The 18,666-nt window shown below is 41.0% G+C and overlaps 1 protein-coding gene across 2 annotated transcripts in view; it reads right to left on the reverse strand.

Annotated features, from left to right (window-relative positions):
• Positions 1 to 228: 228 nt before the first annotated feature.
• The window catches only part of DAB2 (DAB adaptor protein 2), a 42,887-nt gene continuing 24,449 nt past the window's right edge, over positions 229 to 18,666 (reverse strand). Inside the window, exons 4-14 of one of the 2 annotated variants that reach the window (XM_039545216.1) lie at positions 18,033 to 18,131; positions 17,402 to 17,533; positions 14,562 to 14,645; positions 13,438 to 13,482; positions 13,111 to 13,173; positions 11,008 to 11,643; positions 9,622 to 9,778; positions 5,399 to 6,028; positions 4,757 to 4,866; positions 3,834 to 3,904; positions 229 to 1,883 (exon numbers count right to left, since the gene is read on the reverse strand). In XM_039545216.1, coding sequence (XP_039401150.1) covers positions 3,839 to 3,904; positions 4,757 to 4,866; positions 5,399 to 6,028; positions 9,622 to 9,778; positions 11,008 to 11,643; positions 13,111 to 13,173; positions 13,438 to 13,482; positions 14,562 to 14,645; positions 17,402 to 17,533; positions 18,033 to 18,131 — 2,022 coding nt within the window. In that variant the 3' untranslated portion in view covers positions 229 to 1,883; positions 3,834 to 3,838. Of the gene's footprint in view, positions 1,891 to 3,833; positions 3,905 to 4,756; positions 4,867 to 5,398; positions 6,029 to 9,621; positions 9,779 to 11,007; positions 11,644 to 13,110; positions 13,174 to 13,437; positions 13,483 to 14,561; positions 14,646 to 17,401; positions 17,534 to 18,032; positions 18,132 to 18,666 lie in introns of both variants that reach the window. The other variant, XM_039545215.1, reaches the window with a different exon arrangement.

Genomic DNA, 18,666 nt, shown 5'->3' on the forward strand with positions numbered 1-18,666 from the left:
CTGAAAAGCCACTAAGCAAAGTATTCTAACTAGAAAGCATAGAGAATGCTATGATTCCTTTGAGGAAGTCTATCAGTTTGGCTAGAAACAGCCATAAAATTTTAAGTTCTAAATAGTGATCAATTCATAGGATGTTCTGTTCTGGTTCCAGAAGAAACAAATATGCTGTGTGGCCTGTTAGTATGCATTGATGTACTGCTCCTTCAGGAAAGAGACAACCCTTACTCATTTGATATAAAGAGCTGCATCTTTTTAATGTCATTAGAAAAAACTTTACTAGTTGTGTGACTACAGTTTATATAATAGTAACATCCATAAGTTTCTACATTTCCAGTTTGAGACAAGTACTTATAAATTCATAACTTCTAATTGCATTGTAGGAAAGTGCACAAAAGAAAAAGGTTATATACAGAACAAGTTGCCTTCAAATTCAGTTTCCAGAAGCAATTCTCTGTTTAGGTATCCAATTCAATAGTATTTCAAGTTTACACTTATAAATGGTTGAGTAAGAAACTAACCAACAGAATGGTAAGAGCTGATTAGACCTTTGTCCAAAATGCAAAGTAACCTAACAGTTTAGTTTATAAGTGACTGATTTAGATACAAGTCAGTTAGTACAGAGGCTCACAAAAGAAGGTACTACCTTGTTTGAGAGGTGGAGAGCTACCTCAAACATTGAACGAGGTGCATCAAAATTCACAAAATACTAAGGCATCAGCTGATGTAAAGATCAATACAAGATTGCCATTTGCCCTTCGAACACATACTGGAACCAATCTACACCATGTCTGAGAAAAAACTCAATTGATTTGAGTTAGAGCATTATCGACATTCACTCAAGTTTAGTGATTCAACAAGAAACCCATCTGCTTATTCAATTTTCTTTAGCCATTGCCAAGCTCTTGCTTGAAGCAAGAAAAATCACTACCTTATTTGATTCTGAAAAACCTTAAGAGGATTTTAAGAACAGAGCATTAGACACAATTTGAAAGTTGGATGAGGTGTTTCAGCTTTAGGTCCAGAGTCAGTTTCCAGAACTTTAGCTTAGACAATTTGTCAGTTAGAAACAGTGTTGATTAAGTTTGTTCTCTACAGCCACTGCTTTTCCAGATTCTGAAACTATGTTGTAGTTAGGGACTAATTAGAATCAGATGGAGGGTATTTTGCCATTTTCAATATGAATTAGCAAGCACTAGATTTTTCTTGTTTACTTTGGTTTGTTTTCCATGATTTAGAAATCAGAAGGAAAGCCATAAGTTACCAGTTGCACAGTCACCATAAATACAAGAAAAAACCAATTGTACATTGAAGAGTGGAAGTTTAATAAAAGCTTTAAATGGCTGCCATTTAGTGAGACAGCCATCAGTGGAATCCCAAGGTGTGTGAAAAAGCCTGTTTGAAGTGACTCAGTGTTGCAGAATTTGCAAGATTCTAAATCCACAATTCCCTTTCCCTATGTGGAGAATACATTGTTTCTTCCTGAAAATGGGTGCTCAACCATTACAGTAAATGCTGCAAGGATTTTAAGTGTAGGTGATGTTTAAAAACACCACAGTAAGACTGGAAAGTTAGCATTTCCACAAGACTTACATATGCAGTTTTTTCTTCTGATTAAGAGGCTACAGAAAAAAATTCACATCCACCAACTTGAATCTGGGCCGCCAGTCTGGGTATTTTCCTTGGCTTCATCTTGAATTATGTTAACAGCAGGTTCTCTTTGAGGGCTCATGCTTCAGTCCACACAGGCAGGTTTTAGATCACAGCAGACACACATTATCAGAATAGGCATCAAGGATGAAGGCAGACAATGCAAAATAAGATGAGTAGAAAATGGTGACAAGGAGGGGTGGCTTGCTATTCCATTTGTCCTTTGCTGGTTATACCTGGTTTCTGGCAAAGAGAAAGTGATTAGGAATAGTGATCCCACTTCACCCACTCACCATATAAAACTGCTAGTAGAGCTGTTGCCAAAAACCCACACACCACACATGCAAAGAGGCCTCTGTGTGTGTGTCAATTCTCACCCTCTATTATTCTAAAGGCTTATCAGATAAAAGTATTACAGTGGTTCTAGTCTACATTTAATGTTCAGCAAGAAGCTGGTAACTATTAGTACCTCCAGTAAAATATGGAATTAGTTATGGTAATACTGTCAGCTCATTGTAAAGTTGAGACAATTGAGCAAGGGGAAGAGGGGAACTAAGAATTAACATGTAGGATCTCCTACATAAATGTAGCCTTTTATGCAGAGTTCTGCTGAGTGCATTTGTTGTATTTTTACATTAGAAATGGTTATCCACTCAAGGTCTGGAAGAGCTGGCCAGTTTCTAAACTACAATAGGCAGGATTAGTTAAGTGCAAAGTCTTTCCTAAAGTAAAGTAGAGTCAATTTTCAACTTGGACTAAGTCAGATTTATGACAACTGGAAAGTTTATTGGTTGTAATGAAAACATGAAGTTGTATTTTAAGCTTTACTATAGGAAACAGTGTAATCAAATTAAAACAATTTTGTTCTAGTTGGTTACTTCAGCAGCATTTATACTTTGCTAGGATTTCTCAGTCTGCAGTAACACCTTGAGAATCCATACATTTCATATGAGTCAGTTACATTTCACTGTGGTTCAGGCCGCCCCTTATCCGCACTAAATCCTGCTTCCATATTTGACCCAGATGTATACATGCCAGCTACCATTCTGCTACAAAGAAACAGCTGTAAACAGAGGGATTATACCAGATAACATAGCTAAACTGATCTCATGAGAGGAGTATTCTCAGCTTAAAAAGTAGTACCTGGTTTTAAGTCACCTGACCTTTGATCCTGGAAACAATTAAAAGCACACCACATGCAGTGAATCCCTGTTCTATAATTTGGTACTGAAAGCTACCCTGCAGCAATATGGGTGGGTAATCTTGAACTCAGTAAGATTCTATAAGCTTTATCAAGAGGGAGCTCTTTGACTGCATCCAGTTAGTACATTCAGACTGAGGCCACCTATTTCTCCCAGTTTAGGAGTTAGGGTCAGTGATTTGCTTTGCTCTAAAATTTAAATATAGACTCTTTTAAAAGGAGATATTAACAGTCTTGTTATCCTCCCTTCCCCAGCCACTGAGCAATAATTTTGCTAGTCAGTTGTATTAGCCACAAGACCAGACTCTTCGGCACATCAGACCACCGTCCCATGCCAGTCACATGGCGAAGTGGTCAGACTAGCTTTCCAATCCTCCATAAACTCATACTGTATACATGCCAGCTACCATTCTGCTACAAAGAAACAGCTGTAAACAGAGGGATTATACCAGATAACATAGCTAAACTGATCTCATGAGAGGAGTATTCTCAGCTTAAAAAGTAGTACCTGGTTTAAAGTCACCTGACCTTTGATCCTGGAAACAATTAAAAGCACACCACATGCAGTGAATCCCTGTTCTATAATTTGGTACTGATAGCTACCCTGCAGCAATGTGGGTGGGTAATCTTGAACTCAGTAAGATTCTATAAGCTTTAGCAAGAGGGAGCTTTTTGACTGCATCCAGTTAGTACATTCAGACTGAGGCCACCTATTTCTCCCAGTTTAGGAGTTAGGGTCAGTGATTTGCTTTGCTCTAAATTTAAATATAGACTCTTTTAAAAGGAGATATTAACAGTCTTGTTATCCTCCCTTCCCCAGCCACTGAGCAATAATTTTGCTAGTCAGTTGTATTAGCCACAAGACCAGACTCTTCTGCACATCAGACCACTGTCCCATGTCAGTCACATGGCGAAGTGGTCAGACTAGCTTTCCAATCCTCCATAAACTCATACTGAGAAACATGTGAATTACAGAGCCACTTACCAAAGTTATACAAATGGATTTCCAAAAGGATCACCAAAGAGATCAGAAGACAGCGATGGCTGAGACACAGTCTAAAACAGAAGATAACAAAACAATGGGCTACTAAACTGGTGAACTCAGCACACCATGAAAGATGGAGTCAGAAGTTGGGCAAGTAGTTTTAAACAACCCACATTCCAGGCATTCTGGAAAGATTTACAGTAGAAGTATTAGCCAACTGTTTAAATGAAAAAAAAAGTGTAATTCTAACCCAGCCCTAAAAATTTTGGGTCTCAACTTTTGATTCACACTTATCTATAGGAAGCCCATGTGTATTTAATGTTCATATGGGATTCAGCCAATAAATTTACTTGAGACTAAATTGAAACAAAAAAAATCAGTATCTGAGAAGTTCCAGAGTTTCCATGAAGGGCTTTAAGTCTCATGTTCCAAATGCAAAGAATGTGGTTAGGCTACTTCCTTCCCCTTGGGATATCAAGGATGGAGGCCTCCATCCTTTGGCTAAAACAGAAGCTACACATTTCATAGCTCCTTACCCCTTTAGACCCTGCAAAGAGGTGACAGGGTCTAGATAGTTGGAAAAAGTTGTTCTGTCAGACCAATAGGGCTGCAAAAGCACAACTGCCTCATGCCACAAAACTAAAGGCACCTTCAGCCTGGGAGTTAGTAACTCTAGCCAGAGTTTGGTTAGGTTCACGAGTGGTATTTTTCCCCTTACCTGTTACAAAGGTTTGCCAGTCTCCCTGCAGGTGAGTGTTTGAAGTCAAACATGGGAACACACATGAGTTTGCTGACCCTGCTAGGAAGTTGGGTCACCAAATGGTAAGTGCCCCACCAGTGGGCAAACGCCACACAGATTTGTACAGCATTAACAGGAGACTTCAGAGAACTACAGGGTAAGTAAACAGCTTTCTAGTACTTACAGAGGGTTGTGAGGAGGTGCTGAAAGGATCTGTTTGAAAGGGGTTTTCAAACAGGGCATCAGGCTTGGAAGCTGGCAGAGTGCTTTGTCTGGGAGCAGGCTTTGGTGGTTCTATGCAAAGAAAGTGTATAAACAAGTTACTTTCCTTGTAGAAAGTGCTCAGATTTAGACAGTCCTTGATCTCTGAATGATTATATAGTACAATTATCTAGAACCTGAAAGTTAGTTGAGTGATTTTCAAGAAGGTGGATTTCCAGCTAAAAACCCAAACTTTGTTCAGAGTTTCTACTTATGAATCACCTTTGCATTTCTAAAATATGCCAATTAGCTTAAATAATTCATACTGGAAAGCAACCCTGTGGTTTAAGTTTCTAGTTTTGAAAGTGCTGGGGACACAGCTAAGTGAGTGGTTTAGAGAATGTATATTAATACTAGAGGGCAGTATTGGGCAGCAATGAAACTAAGGATAACCCTCATGACTATACTTGAATATAGTAGAGATACTTCCTGATGCTAGTCAAGAGAAGATGCTAGCCTAGCCATCAAAGGCCACTTAATGTTTAAAATTTGCTTCCTTGAAAGGGAAGGTCTTGGGGTTTATTCTTCCCCCAATGGCTTGATGCAACATTAAAAGGGAATTTACCACTGAGTTTAATAGACAATTGATTAGCTGCCAAGTCATCATGATCAGCGTTGTCTTGAAGAATGCCCACTTTGCTATTAAAGTAATTAGTGAAAGCTCCAGAAGCACCAAGAAGACTTTGCTGCTGTTCTCCCTTCCTTGCTGGTACTGCAGGTGGCTTTGTCAGCTGGAAGTCTTTAAACATTTCTTTTACATCCTTTTTCTCTTTATCCCCAAGAGGGTCTAATGCAGTGAAGGCATCACTTTCCTTCTTAGATGGCTCCTTCTGAGATGCAGTTCTGGGTGGTGGCTGAGGAGGGCTAGGTGTGGAGACAGAAGACAACATAGCAGGGGGCTGTGTAGTAGATGGAAACATGCTGGTCTGGAAAGGATTTCCAATGGTCGATGGTTGTGCCCAAGCAGTAGGAGAGACATGTGCTGGCTGACCCCAGAGACCAGGAGATTGAGATGGGGCTCCAAACGATGCAGGCTGACTCCACCCTGAGGCTGCTTGAGGGGCACTGAAGGCAAGTGGCTGAGTAAAGCCTGTAGGTTGAGCTCCCATAATGGATCCAGGAAATACTGATGTGGCAGGATTGAAAACTGAGGACTGTTGACTCCATGGTGTTGGAGCTGTTGCTGGCAAGCCACCTAAGAAAGATTATATGCAAGACTTGTAAATATGGTAGTAAGGCATCTCTGCATGAATACTTGTGCTCCTTGCATAAATTTGTACTGTGGGGGGAAAAACCCTCAAGTATCACCAAGATGTTACACAGGCTTGATGTGCAAGCTTCCCTCACAAGAGCTCTATAGCTCAAAAGCTTGTTTTTCACCACTGGAAGCTGGTCCAATAAGAGATATTACCTCATGCCATTGAAGTGGATAAAGTACTTAGACAAGGTACTTATAGGGACTCTAAAACCTTGTCCTTAGAAATTGTCAATTCAGTCAACAAGTGTTGGGTGTCTGCTCCAGACACCACTAATATATTGCAAGTAATACAAAATGCCCTTTGATGTCAGTTAATCCTGACTAGCTCCATGTCTATGCTGCCAAGAATAAGTCTTGCCAGCAAGTAGGAATCATACAGATGTATTCAGTATTATATATACACCCCCCCATACAGCACAACATTACCAGGAGAGTTTCAGAGAAAAGAAAAAACTAAACCAGTTTCCCTGATTGTGTCATGCTGACCTGAACCTAGCTGAGTGCAGAGGGTTTGTTTATGCTACAGTGTGTGATTAGGAATAGTTTGCCTACCTCAAGGGAGACTAAAGTGACTAATGTGCTACTAGTCCCATTTTCAAAAAATAGGATTCCTGAACTTGCTTTAAGGATAGCTTAAGGGGTTTAGTGAGACAGGTTTGAACAGGTTTGTTAGTGACCCAATGTCTTACTTTAGCATATTGTTGCACTGAAATCTGCATTCTAAGATTGAGGCCTTCCAAGGGTGTGTGTGGGGGGGGGCTGGCCGCAAAAGACTTATCTGGCTTCAAGACTAAGCTTGATATGTTTATGGAGGGGATGGTATAATGGGATTGACTGCCAAAATTAGGCAGTCTTTGACAATTAGTGGTAAATATGCCCAATGGCTTGTGATGGGATGTTAGATGGGGTGGGATCCAAGTTATTACAGAGATTTCCCCCCGCCCTCCCCGGTGTCTGGCTGGTGAGTCTTGCCCACATGCTCAGGGTTTAGCTGACTGCCGTATTTGGGGGTTAGGAAGGAATTTTCTTTCAGGGCAGATTGGCAGAAGCCCTGCGGGGGTTTGGCTTCCTCTGCAGTGTGGGGCACAGGTCACTTGCTGGAAGATTCTCTGCACCTCGAGGTCTTTAAACCACGATTTGAGGACTTCAATGGCTCAAACATAGGTTAGGGGTTTGATACAAGGGTGGGTGAGATTCTGTGGCCTGCATTGTGCAGGTGGTCAGACTAGATGATCATAATGGTCCCTTCTGACCTTAAAGTCTGTGATTCATTGCCTCTTGCAGGGAAAAGAGCCTAGAACTCTATATTCTCAGCAGTGTCATTTACCCATGCATTCCATTACTACTCTTAAAAATTAAAGCTGAATGCAAATATGTAGCTGTGACTATCTTCAGCCACTGCAGTCCTTCCTCTGTATCCTACTAGGTACAGAAGCAGCTTGCCTCACCATGATATTTAATGCCCTGGCTCCCTCTGCCCCATGTCATATAGTTTAAGCATCATTGGGTAGTAAGCCTAATGGATCTCTTCCAGAGACTCTGATGCATAGAGTATTCTGCTCCTGCTCTTAACCATGGGAAACATGCAGCTTAGGGTGTCTGACCCCAACCCAGTCTGCATTTTATGGTCTCTCTCTCCCTTAAGTCATTTTGGAAACCAGCTGTCAAAGTTGGTGACATTATTCTGCTGACTAAGCTGTAACTAGGTTACATGTTGCTTTTGTATACAACTCTTATAAAGAGTTAATGGCACTGCATGGACTGTTCAGCTAGCTACATGTTATAGCCCTAGGGCCTTCTGTGATACCGTTGCTTGAAAATATTAGCTAGGTAAAATTGGCACGACCTCTAATCAGGTCCCCCTGCCTTACATCCCTTGTAATCCATCACTGAGCTGGTCAGTGATGGAATACATGAGTATTCCACTTGTATTAGTAATTCAAACTAAGATTTAGTAGCAAGGGATTCTAAGGTGCCAGAGTGACACTAATTGAAATTAGCCTTGTTACTTCCTTTTAACTCACATTTAAGTTCAGTTCCATCTTTTATGGACAGGCAGGAGCCACACACTTGCTGTGTATTTTCCTACCAGTTAGAAGTAGGATATTAATTGACATTTTGCTTGCCTGAATCTGGATTAGAATCCAGTGTTCAGAATCAAACAACTCTGCTTTCCACTCCTACATATACTCTGCAGGAGACAATAGCTTGGCTGGGTGCATAACTCAGATGCATAGTCTCTTCATTTGGTTGTGCATCACTTGTCATGGACAGGAGCCAAAACTGTAAAGTTCAGTTTGTAGCCACCCCCCTGCAAAGCTTCTGTATTCAATTGTTCACATGGAGGCTTTCATAGGGCATTGAGCCAAGGTACCTGACATAGGATAGAAAGTGAATTAGGTGGTCCAACTGTATTCAGTCTACTTGACTAGATTTAGGGTCTTGAGTTATAGCTGTCCCAATTATCTATACAGCAAGGACAATTAGGAAAATTTGGGCTAGTTCTCAGCACTTCTGGATTTTGGTAGAGTTATTGAAACTTAGAATTGTGCTGTCAGCACTACTTTGAGTTAGTGTATTAGAAATACAAAGGAACATATACACTGATAGTGGAATGAAGATGCCAGCTGTGGACAAAGTCTGCCAGCAGGTGCTTGGGCTGTCAGATAACTATTGACTTATCTAGCTCCCCAATCCAACATATGTACAGTTTAACACAAGAAACACTCCATGTTTAGAAGTGGTGTAGTCAACTGGGTAGGGCACCAGACTGGGCAGGAGAGCTGGGTCTATCCTTGATTTGACAGTGACCTATTGTGAGACCTTGGGCAAGTCACTTCAACTCTACCTTGCTCACCCTCTCTATAGGCATTTAACTTTGAATGCCTTGCACAGAGTCCCCAGTCCCTGTTGGGTCATTACAATTTGTATTGCAGTAACATGTATTTTCTTGGGGCACGTCCACACTACAGGTGGGAATGTGCTTCCCAGTGATGGTAGACAAGCTTGAGCTACTGTGCTAAAAATATTGTATCCATGGAGGCATGCTCCCAGCTGCTGTGTAGACTGGTTAGTGGTAATTTCTCTAGCTGTGATCAGAAAAGCAGTTTTTGCCAATACTCTGGACTAGAGATGGACACAATCTCCAGACTTCTCTTCCTGTACTATTTTAACATTTGGTACCATGTTTACATTTACTGGTATCTTGTGGTATATGTGAAGAGTCTATTTAGTAGGCAACCAGATTTTGTTTATCATGCAATAGTCTGTTCATGCTGCAAGCTAAAAAGAGCACTTAGACTCTATCCTCTCAGACTTAGTTATCAGAGTGTCAGTGAAATGTGTTCTAGTGAGATGCTGTCAGGTGGAGGAAGTGGAGAAAATGGTACATGAGATGACAAGGAAAAAGGTGAACTCCAGCATACTCTTGCTAAGAGGACATTTAAATTTAAGTCTGACTTAAAAATAAGAAGCCATCAGTTGAAGTGGCCAATAAGGTTGATTTTGTCACCTTAAAGTAATGAACTAACCTAGACCAGCCATGGGTGCTACAGTAGGACTGGTTCTGAAGAGGTCCAGCGGGTTGGTTTGCACCAGTGCAGGTTGTGCTGCAGGAGAAGTTAGGCCTGGGGCCTCTGTAGCAGTAGATGCAAAGAGGTCTGAGCTGAACAAATCATTTGCTGCAGTCTGGAAACAAGGGGTTGGGGGAGGGGGCGGAGGAGACAAAAAAAGACAACAGCTTTATTGGGATATAGTAACTGAAGGACATCAATTCCAATTTCTGGGCCTTGTTTTCAGGAAAGTTCTGATACTACCAAGACAGGCAAAGTCCTCTATTTGCTACTAAACAAGATTGAGCTCAAAAACTATTTTTATTCTGAAGCCAGGAGACATGGGATCCAGGTTTTACACTAAAAACTGGTAGGCTGCACAATTTGAGTTCTAATCTTGGACTAGATACTGCCTGTCTAAAACCAGTGTGGAGGTATTTAAATGCGTATTTTTAGAATACCATGCACATCAAGTTAGTCATTTACTTATGCTAAGAATAAGAGTATAACACTATTTAACATTGTCCATTGGTTGTGCGCTTCAGGTACATTGTTCTTGAAGTGAAGCACTGGCAAGATAAATTAAGTGATACTGGACTTAGTCCAACTCCATCTGTCAAGATATGCTGCAACAGAATTAAACGTGTGTTGTATCTAAGCTACAATTCAACTTACTTTGTTCATACACTGCAGTATTTGAGATTTCAGGGTTCTAAAGGCTTTCACATCATATAGCCAAGAGTTACGTGAAATGACTTCACAACTGATGTAACCTTATGGCAGTTTTGGTCCTCTACAAATAGAGAGAGCTTCTTATATAGCCCAATCAGAAGGCACTATGAAAGATTGCCTTAAGCTTGCTACAGAGCGCAGACTTCTCCAAAAAAAGTCTGCTAGAATAAATATGTATTGCATGGACAAAATTACTAATGTTTTCTTGAGCAACTTAAAGGTATTTTTGACTATTGTCTGCTGGAGTGTGAACTAATTTACTGCCGAGTTTCATAATTCGACATTAGCATTTTACTCTAACAGGCACCTTTATGCTAGTTGCTTTATTTAACTAAATACATTTATAAGTACTACATACATTTCAGATCAAAATACTTACCGGAGTTAGTGAAGTATGGCAGCATTGAAAAGAAAGGTATATTTAGTGATACCATTATGAATGCACACATGAAATCAGAAAACATGAATTGCAGAAGGAACATGGTGGGTGGAACAGAATTGAAAAAAGTTGTAGAGTAGCAGGAATAGTTTAGCCAGTATCACCATGTTTTGGTAAGAAAAAGGAAAGCTTCCTTCACCCAGCCCATCTAACAGAGCATGCATGTCACCATTAAATATCTGAAGATGGTTCACCTGAACAGTCCTCCTTCCTCTTCCCGGCTTGGTACTTTGTGGAGGTGGGCTAATTGTTATGGAGTCATGTGACATGAGCTGGACATTGCTGTCAGAGTCCAGCTTTACTCCATTTTGCAGGGATAATCCTTTGGAAGGGCTTTCCGCAAATAGGTTTGATGAGGATTTGGTCAGAAAACCATTCTGTTCTCTTTCTGGTACCCCATTTTGGGTCCTTGCTGCTAGCTGCATTGGCTTACTCTCAAGAGGCCACTGGCTTGTCTGTATTTCCTGTTTGCCAGTTCTATTAGAAATCTGGTCAAACTCTTTACCAAAGTAGTCAATATCACCATTTACAGCACCGTTACCCAAGAAGCTCAGACTTTCCTTCTTCTGAAGTGGAGATTTTAAATAATCAAATGAAGGTTGTGCAGATTGGTCTGGTTGTGTGAAAGGATCATCACTGAAAGGATCAGGATTGGGAATGGGAAAGAAGCTGAGATTGGTAGTGAGAGAACTTTCAGGCAAGAAAGGTGTCTGTGACTTTGGTCGTGGAAGAGAGGAAGTGATGCCATTCAAGAAGGGACTCTCTTTTACACAAGTCTGATTGTTCTCGATTTCAGAGTTTAGATCCACTAACAGGATATCTTTACTCTCCTATTAGTTTGGAAAGAAAAAAGTAAAGTTAGTTGAAGACTGAAAGATGCAAGCCACGTAATGTGATCAATCTTTACTGTGCAGAAAATAAAAACCAGCATCTAACACTTCATGTTCATTACCAGGAAGTCGGGCAATCTCAACTTTGTTTTACAATTAGCAAAAAGCTTGATATGGTTAGGAGCCAGGCATATACATCTGACTTCACACTCACTACATAGTCATTACAATATCACTCAGATGCTATTGAATAAGAGGGCTCCCATCTTGATAGTTGTCCTGAAGACATAAGCTAGGCATGGTTCAAATGCTTAATAACTGTTCAAACCCAGGGGGAGGGGGAGAGGGAGGAACACCCTCCTCCCCACAGGTCAGTAAGTTATAGCCATTTACAGTTTGCTCTATACTGTGACTCAAAAGCAGCAGAGTGTCCTATGGCACCTTATAGACTAACAGATGTATTGGAGCCCGAGCTTTGTGGGTGAATACCCACTTCGGATGCATGACCTTTACAGAGTCAGACTAACACGGCTACTCCTCCGATTTGATTCGTAGCAGAGACTTAAAATTAAGTTTTCCGGAGGCAATACATTGCCTCAACCTAGATCATATGAAACTCAAGTGTCGTATGTATGCAGCTCAGTAGCAGTCTGCTCACAGTGCCATTTTTCTGTTACAGACTATGCTTGCATGAGTGATGTAGGAGGGCACCTTAAGGGAGGCACCAGCCATTCTGAATGAATAGGGTACTATCAATGTAAGTTACACTGCAGTATGTCATTAACACTGTAGGTGGTGCTTGGGTAAGCTTAGCAGAGTTTATTTTGGCACAGCATTCCTTAGTTTCACATGTCAGTAATAAGTGAGGCATGTGGATTATGAAGTCATTGTGGGTGAGGGGGCAGTACAGCAACTTTGAAGAGCTGTCTCTCCTGTAGAGGAGCTGCATCTGACAGAGTCAAGAGGCCACAGCCAGCCTATTCTGGGCAAGGGACCTGAGATTTGTTCAATTCTTTTGCCAGCATCTTAAGTGTAGCACTTGAAAGTCATTGCATGGATACAAAGTTAAAAATGCCAACTTTAGTGTGAATACCATAAGAGTGTTGAAAATTGTGTGGTACTGCAAGTCTGCCTGCCACTTATAACTACTGAACTTCAGTGTTTGATAGCACTAGAGGCAAACAGACATGGATGAAGATGGTTATGCAATGATAGAGGGAACAAACTTGAGTCACTATGGAGATTTTATAATAGGAACAGGCTTCCTATGAGAGATCTAGCACAAGAGGATGACATTTGACTTTACTCCTTCCAGTTAGTGGCAAAACTGCTTTTGCACCAGTTGTCTGTTTCTAGTGGTTAGGTTAACTGCAACATCAGGTTAATCTGAAGTCTCACCTTGCTTGAGTAATTTGAGACAAAATGGAATAGCAAGCAACTTATACTGCAAGAGAGGTCTTTACTTACTGTAGGACTGTTCAGGTCAGGAGGAGTGGACATATCACCAAACAAATCCATCTGGTCAACACCCTTAAAAAAAGTTACATATTTGGAAGAAGTTCAGATTCTGTGTAAGGCAATGATTTCACCACACTGATGTAAGCTTTTAAGACCAGCAGAGTACAAACATTAAGTCAAAGTCTAAGATATTCCACTTTTAACCCAAGGAGGTAGTTTTACTATAGTAAAAACCAACTTGTTTCATACATGAGCACCCTTAGAAACTGCTAAGAGATCTGCTATGTAGTTTAAGGATGTACATACAGTACTCAAGTGAGCATTATGTCAACATACCAGTTTTATTTTGTCAACTTGATCAGTCAAGGCATCGCTACCATTCTGAAAGTGAAAATAAAGGCAATGTTAGTGCTAAGACAAGTTTGAAACAAGCTTCTTATTCCAGCAATCATTCAGGCTGACTGATTTATGAACTGCCACAGAGGGAGACGACAACTATGTCTAGGCTGTTAGTGCTGTGAAGCAGAAAGACTTGGTATTGCTCTATAGTACTAGTTGCATGTTTGAGGTTGCTTCCAACTTTACTTGCTAGGTAGACAGTATATGAAGGGGAAGGCAATATATAATTACAGGTTTCAGAGTAGCAGCTGTGTTAGTCTGTATCTGCAAAAAGAACGGGAGTACTTGTGGCACCTTAGAGACTAAAATTTATTTGAGCATAAGCTTGTGAGCTACAGCCCACTTCTTCGGCTGCTGTAGCCCACAAAAGCTTATGCTCAAATAAATTTTAGTCTAAGGTGCCACAAGTACTCCTGTTCTTTTTGCAATATAGTTAGAATCTCACTTGTTCAGAGTGCATGTGTTACTCAGATTGAAAGAGTAAAGTTTTACCTCAACTGTCTTATTGGCTTCTTCATTCTAAGATGGAAAAATAGATAGTATACATTAGCATCTGACCATTACTTGATTACAGGAAGGAATCTGATCTTCTGCCAAAGAACTCTACAGCTTTTGAAACTGTTAGGAGGAATTTGAACATTCTCAGCTAGACTGCTGTGGTAGTAAAGCAAATGTTGCCAAGAGCCAAGGACAATTATAAGTGTTGATATGAACCAGCTTTATTTTAGATAACACTGACGCGCTAGCCTCTCCAATCTAGTTTGCAAATTTACTGATCTAGTCAAATAGAAGAGAATCTAGATCACTATGCATCCTAACTACTTGTATGTTTATTTAAATTCATTCATTTGCCATGTATGCAAGAGTCATATGCACAAAGCTAGTCGAGCAAAGATTCAGTCCTACTACAAGTTATATAGCAGTGAGTTTAGCTTCTGGCCAATACCGAGTTGAAATATGATAATCCTGAACACAAAAGGTAGTTATTTTGATAAGCAACTATTCACCAACAGAATCCTCCTACCTAAAGGATCTCCTACTAACACAAAAAAGTTACTTGCCTTTTTCTTATCCTCTTCCTCCTTTTTCTTGATGTTATAAATTACTTGGAAGAGGTCCTTGAGATCAACTACTAGAGGTTCAGCCTGAAAGGGAAAGTTTTATACTTCAGGTTTCTGCAGAGGTTTTCTAATTGGTGGCTTGCTGTTAAATATGAACTGTATTTGTTGAGTTAGTATTCTACTATAGGAATGGTAGAAATTTCCAGGCTAACTGCTTTATCATGAAGCTTACTGAAAGGTGTTTGAATACAATGAAACCAAGTTTCACTTGCGGTCACCTCCCCTTTGGTCAAACCCTTGTATTAAAACACAATTACTGTAATAGTAAGGGAAGCCAAGAGATGGAGAACAGTAAGAAACTATGTACTGAAGAGGACTTTACCCTTAATGTAGAACAGGAAGAAGCATTTCTGTGCATAGTCCAGAGGCAATGGTGCATGACCTGTATCCCTTGCAAACAGTCCAGGGTAAGAACTGTTCCTTCCTTGGTACATTGCTAGACGTGTTCTGGAATAGGTACACCTTATTTTCAGCAAAAAGGACAATGTCTAATGCAGGCTTTTAAAAAGCTGCAGATAATTGTGGGTGAAGCCTGCAGGTGGGAAAAGGGTACCCCATTCTCAGACACTTAAAAGCTGGGTGCAGCAGTGCCAGCTGATCCATTTTGCTGTCCTCCATTTTCTACCGGAGGCTAAATTACATCTGGCTGGTCCATGCTCAGTTTTAGGATTTGAGTGGTTCCCCCTCCCCATCCTCCTCCCTTCTTGAGGGCTTTCCAATTTTATTTAGAATTTGCTGGCTGCATAAGTCTCTTGAACAGATGACACCCATTTGCCCTCAATTCACGGGTAAGACCAAAGGAGCAGCCTGCTATGTTTTGCTTTGTTCATTTTAGCTAGAAAAAATCTCCTCTTTAAAAAGGTGCTGCAGGAAAGGCTATTCTAAAGTCATTTGTTCCCCATCCCCAATTCTCCCCTTCCCCCCACCCTCCCCCAAGACTTCAGATGGTGTTCAGGAGATGAAATGTTGCATTTAAAGCTAAACTATATTGTTCTGATAATTATCAAAAACCCTGTAGAAAGACTTTGGCCCAATCTCCACCTACAAGTTAAACTGACCTAGCCAAATGTCAGATTTGTGAAAATTTGAGCTATAAAACCATGTAGTTTGGTCAGCCTAACTCCCACTGCAGATGTAGATAGATTGAAGTTCTTTAGCCAGCTAATGTACTGCCTCCCACAGAGGTAATCTACCTCTGTGAAAGGTGTTTTTCCATTGGGTTAGGAAATGTCTATGCTACATCAGCACAGCTGTGCCACTGTAGTGTGGACATGCTTCAGGTACCAAGTCAAACCCTCAAAGTCAGGAAGTGCCACACCTGACCCCAGGAAGGTCTGGCTCTTGTTCCTTCTACATGAGGGTTAAGAAGCTTCCTGCACATTGCCTGGGGCATAAGGGTGTGTAGGGAATGAAGCGCACAGATATGGGCACCTGAATTGAGAATAGGGAGCCTAGACTCAGCCTATAGTGGCCCAGAACTCCAGTTGCAGAAAAGTCCTAGAGGATGGCTAATGTGCACAGAATCTTTGAGGAATACTTGCACATGCTCTGATAAGCTCTTCAAAAAAACACCACACACAATTAAACGTGGCCAATTTTGTTCAGCTTTTCAGAGACAGCAAAAAGGCTACTGCCTGCCAAAATTTCGAGTCCTTGCTCCAAAGGTCACCAGCATTTAACAAGGACAAAAAAAACTATTTCTTTCCATTCATTTTTCTCCTCCCCTGCCCTGTTCTTGGCAACAGAGGAACAGCATGGGCTGCTGTTTTCCAAAACTCAACCTTAGACACCAGAATGTACAATTTCAGTCCAAGTAGTTAAATTTGGACAGTTATAAGGAACTGAAAATAGCCAGTGCTAGGAAATGTTACCAGCTGCACCTATAAAATGTCAGTGATTAAGCCAACATTTAAAGCAGGCATTAGCAAGCCAGCTTGCCCCAAGACAGTAGGTGGAGAGCCCAGACAAGTCATCATTCTTGACAATTGCATAATCTGTTTCTGGGAAAGGTCACACCAGGTCCTATCACCTGTTTGTTCTGGCTTTCTTTTGGGGGGGGGGGCAGGAGAGAAGCACAGTTCTAATCAGTGCCCCATGAACTGGACATGAAACTTTAAGCTAGAGATGTGGCTTGTCATTAGTAGCAGATGTGTTGGACAGGAACAGCAAAGTCAGAACTACTCAAACTTGCAGGATTAACACATCCACAAGTCAGCACTTACTCACACTGCCATGCGTGCTGGCCTTTTAAAAGTGGGAATAAAATATTGTTAAGAGTGCAGACTAGAGCTCCTGGCCATGAATACAAAGTGTATTCGTGTGCACGTTTATTAAGTTGCTCTCCATTGGCCAGCAGTAGAACTCTGCATGCTAAAATGCAAGATGAAACCTAGTCTTCTTAGTGCCTAAAGCAAGCTCAGGCCACTGCCACCCAGCACTGAGATGCAAGTTACTGAACACCATGTCATGCTGCAGTAAGAAATTCTTGATCAGCAAGATCTACAGTATAATGTTATTCCTCAACTGATGCTCCTTGCAATGGAGAGCTACTTAATTTCTATTTTGGAAGACAGCCTGCTGAATAGGCTTCTTGTATTTCTTTAAGTTGGTCTTCAAAAGCTGACTCAGCTCCGTTTGAGTTGTCTGTGGGCTTCATAAGAGTCAGTTTTGGATAGGATTGATTTATTGAAAAATGTAGAAAAGCATAAGCATATGCCCAAAAGTTGACCTGCAAGTCCCACAGGATGACCTTAATGTCCAACAGAACCCTTAATTCATACCTGTTGTGCTGTTTTTATGGCAAAAAACTGATGTTGTCCTTCTCCTCCGCAAACATATCCAAATGCACGGTTGTCAGTCACATCCCGAGCAATAAAGGAGATTTTGTTTACTGGATGCTCATGTTCTATGACCTAGAATTGAAAGCAATTAGTTCCAGTCTTTTGAAAGTGACTAAAGTACGTTTGGTGCAGCAGAACAGAACTAGAGTACAGAGAAAACTATGGGATGGTAGTGGCTTTCTTCAAGTGCTTATGTACAATAAAAACCTAAGTGAGCTCAGCTTATCAAATCTGTAAAAATAAAATGGACAGGGCAATACCCAAGTGGTTTGCAAGTCAGCATTAAGGTTTAACATGCTCTGTATCCCTAGAAACATGACAGAATAGTGTCAGGCTATTAGTGCCTACAGAGGTCAGACAGGATCCAACTCCCTCCCAAGTCTGAGTAGATACAGATTGCTCCTACTCCCCCCCGCACCCCGAGGAGAGTCCTTAGAGGTGTTGTACATGCTAGAAAGCTTTCCTAGGTCTTTAAATTTTAGGTGAAAAGGCTGCTAAGTTAGTGCAGCTGTGGTCACTGGAGAAGAAACTGTCTTAGTAGTCATGCACATAGCCAGTTCTGAATTCTTACCCCAGTTTTCTCATCAATTATCTTGATTCCAGAAAGGGAGATGTTCACCCAGATCTTCTGTTTGTGCTGTCCCTGGGAGCGGGCAGCTACTGCCATTCCCTAAATGAGCAGGAGTGGTGTTAGTAGGATTTAATCAATTCAAACTTGAGTCAAATTTGTTTGTGCCTAGATACTTATGCTTTGAATAAGTTGTGCCTCTGTTTAGATCTGTGCAACCTATAGACCTCAATGAAGCTGCAAATCAGCTGAATTTGGCCATCTGTCTCCACCAGAGATGAAGTTTTATTATGCACCCATGTTAGTATAGACAATGCTGGAGTTTTAGGGTCAAGATTGTTCCCCCACCTGCACTAGTTTAAGCTTGTAAGAGCTTTAAAGCAGACCTCATTTACATAAGCAGCTCTGTCAAAAGGAGCTATGGGGTAATCTCTTTACTAGGTTGTCTGTCCTGGTTTAAACAAAGATAACCGAGATCAGTTGCCTATCCATACTGCCCAACAAGAATGATTAAGTTATTAGTACTTAAGAGGCTGATATGACCACTGAGGCATGTAATTCTGAACATGCTTAATGTTGCTGACTGTAGCTTTGCAGTTCACTCTGCTTTGCCCTGCATTATTCTCTAGACTGCTTT

This window comes from Mauremys reevesii, linkage group 6, assembly GCF_016161935.1.
Source record: "Mauremys reevesii isolate NIE-2019 linkage group 6, ASM1616193v1, whole genome shotgun sequence".
NCBI classification, from domain to species: Eukaryota; Metazoa; Chordata; order Testudines; family Geoemydidae; genus Mauremys; species Mauremys reevesii.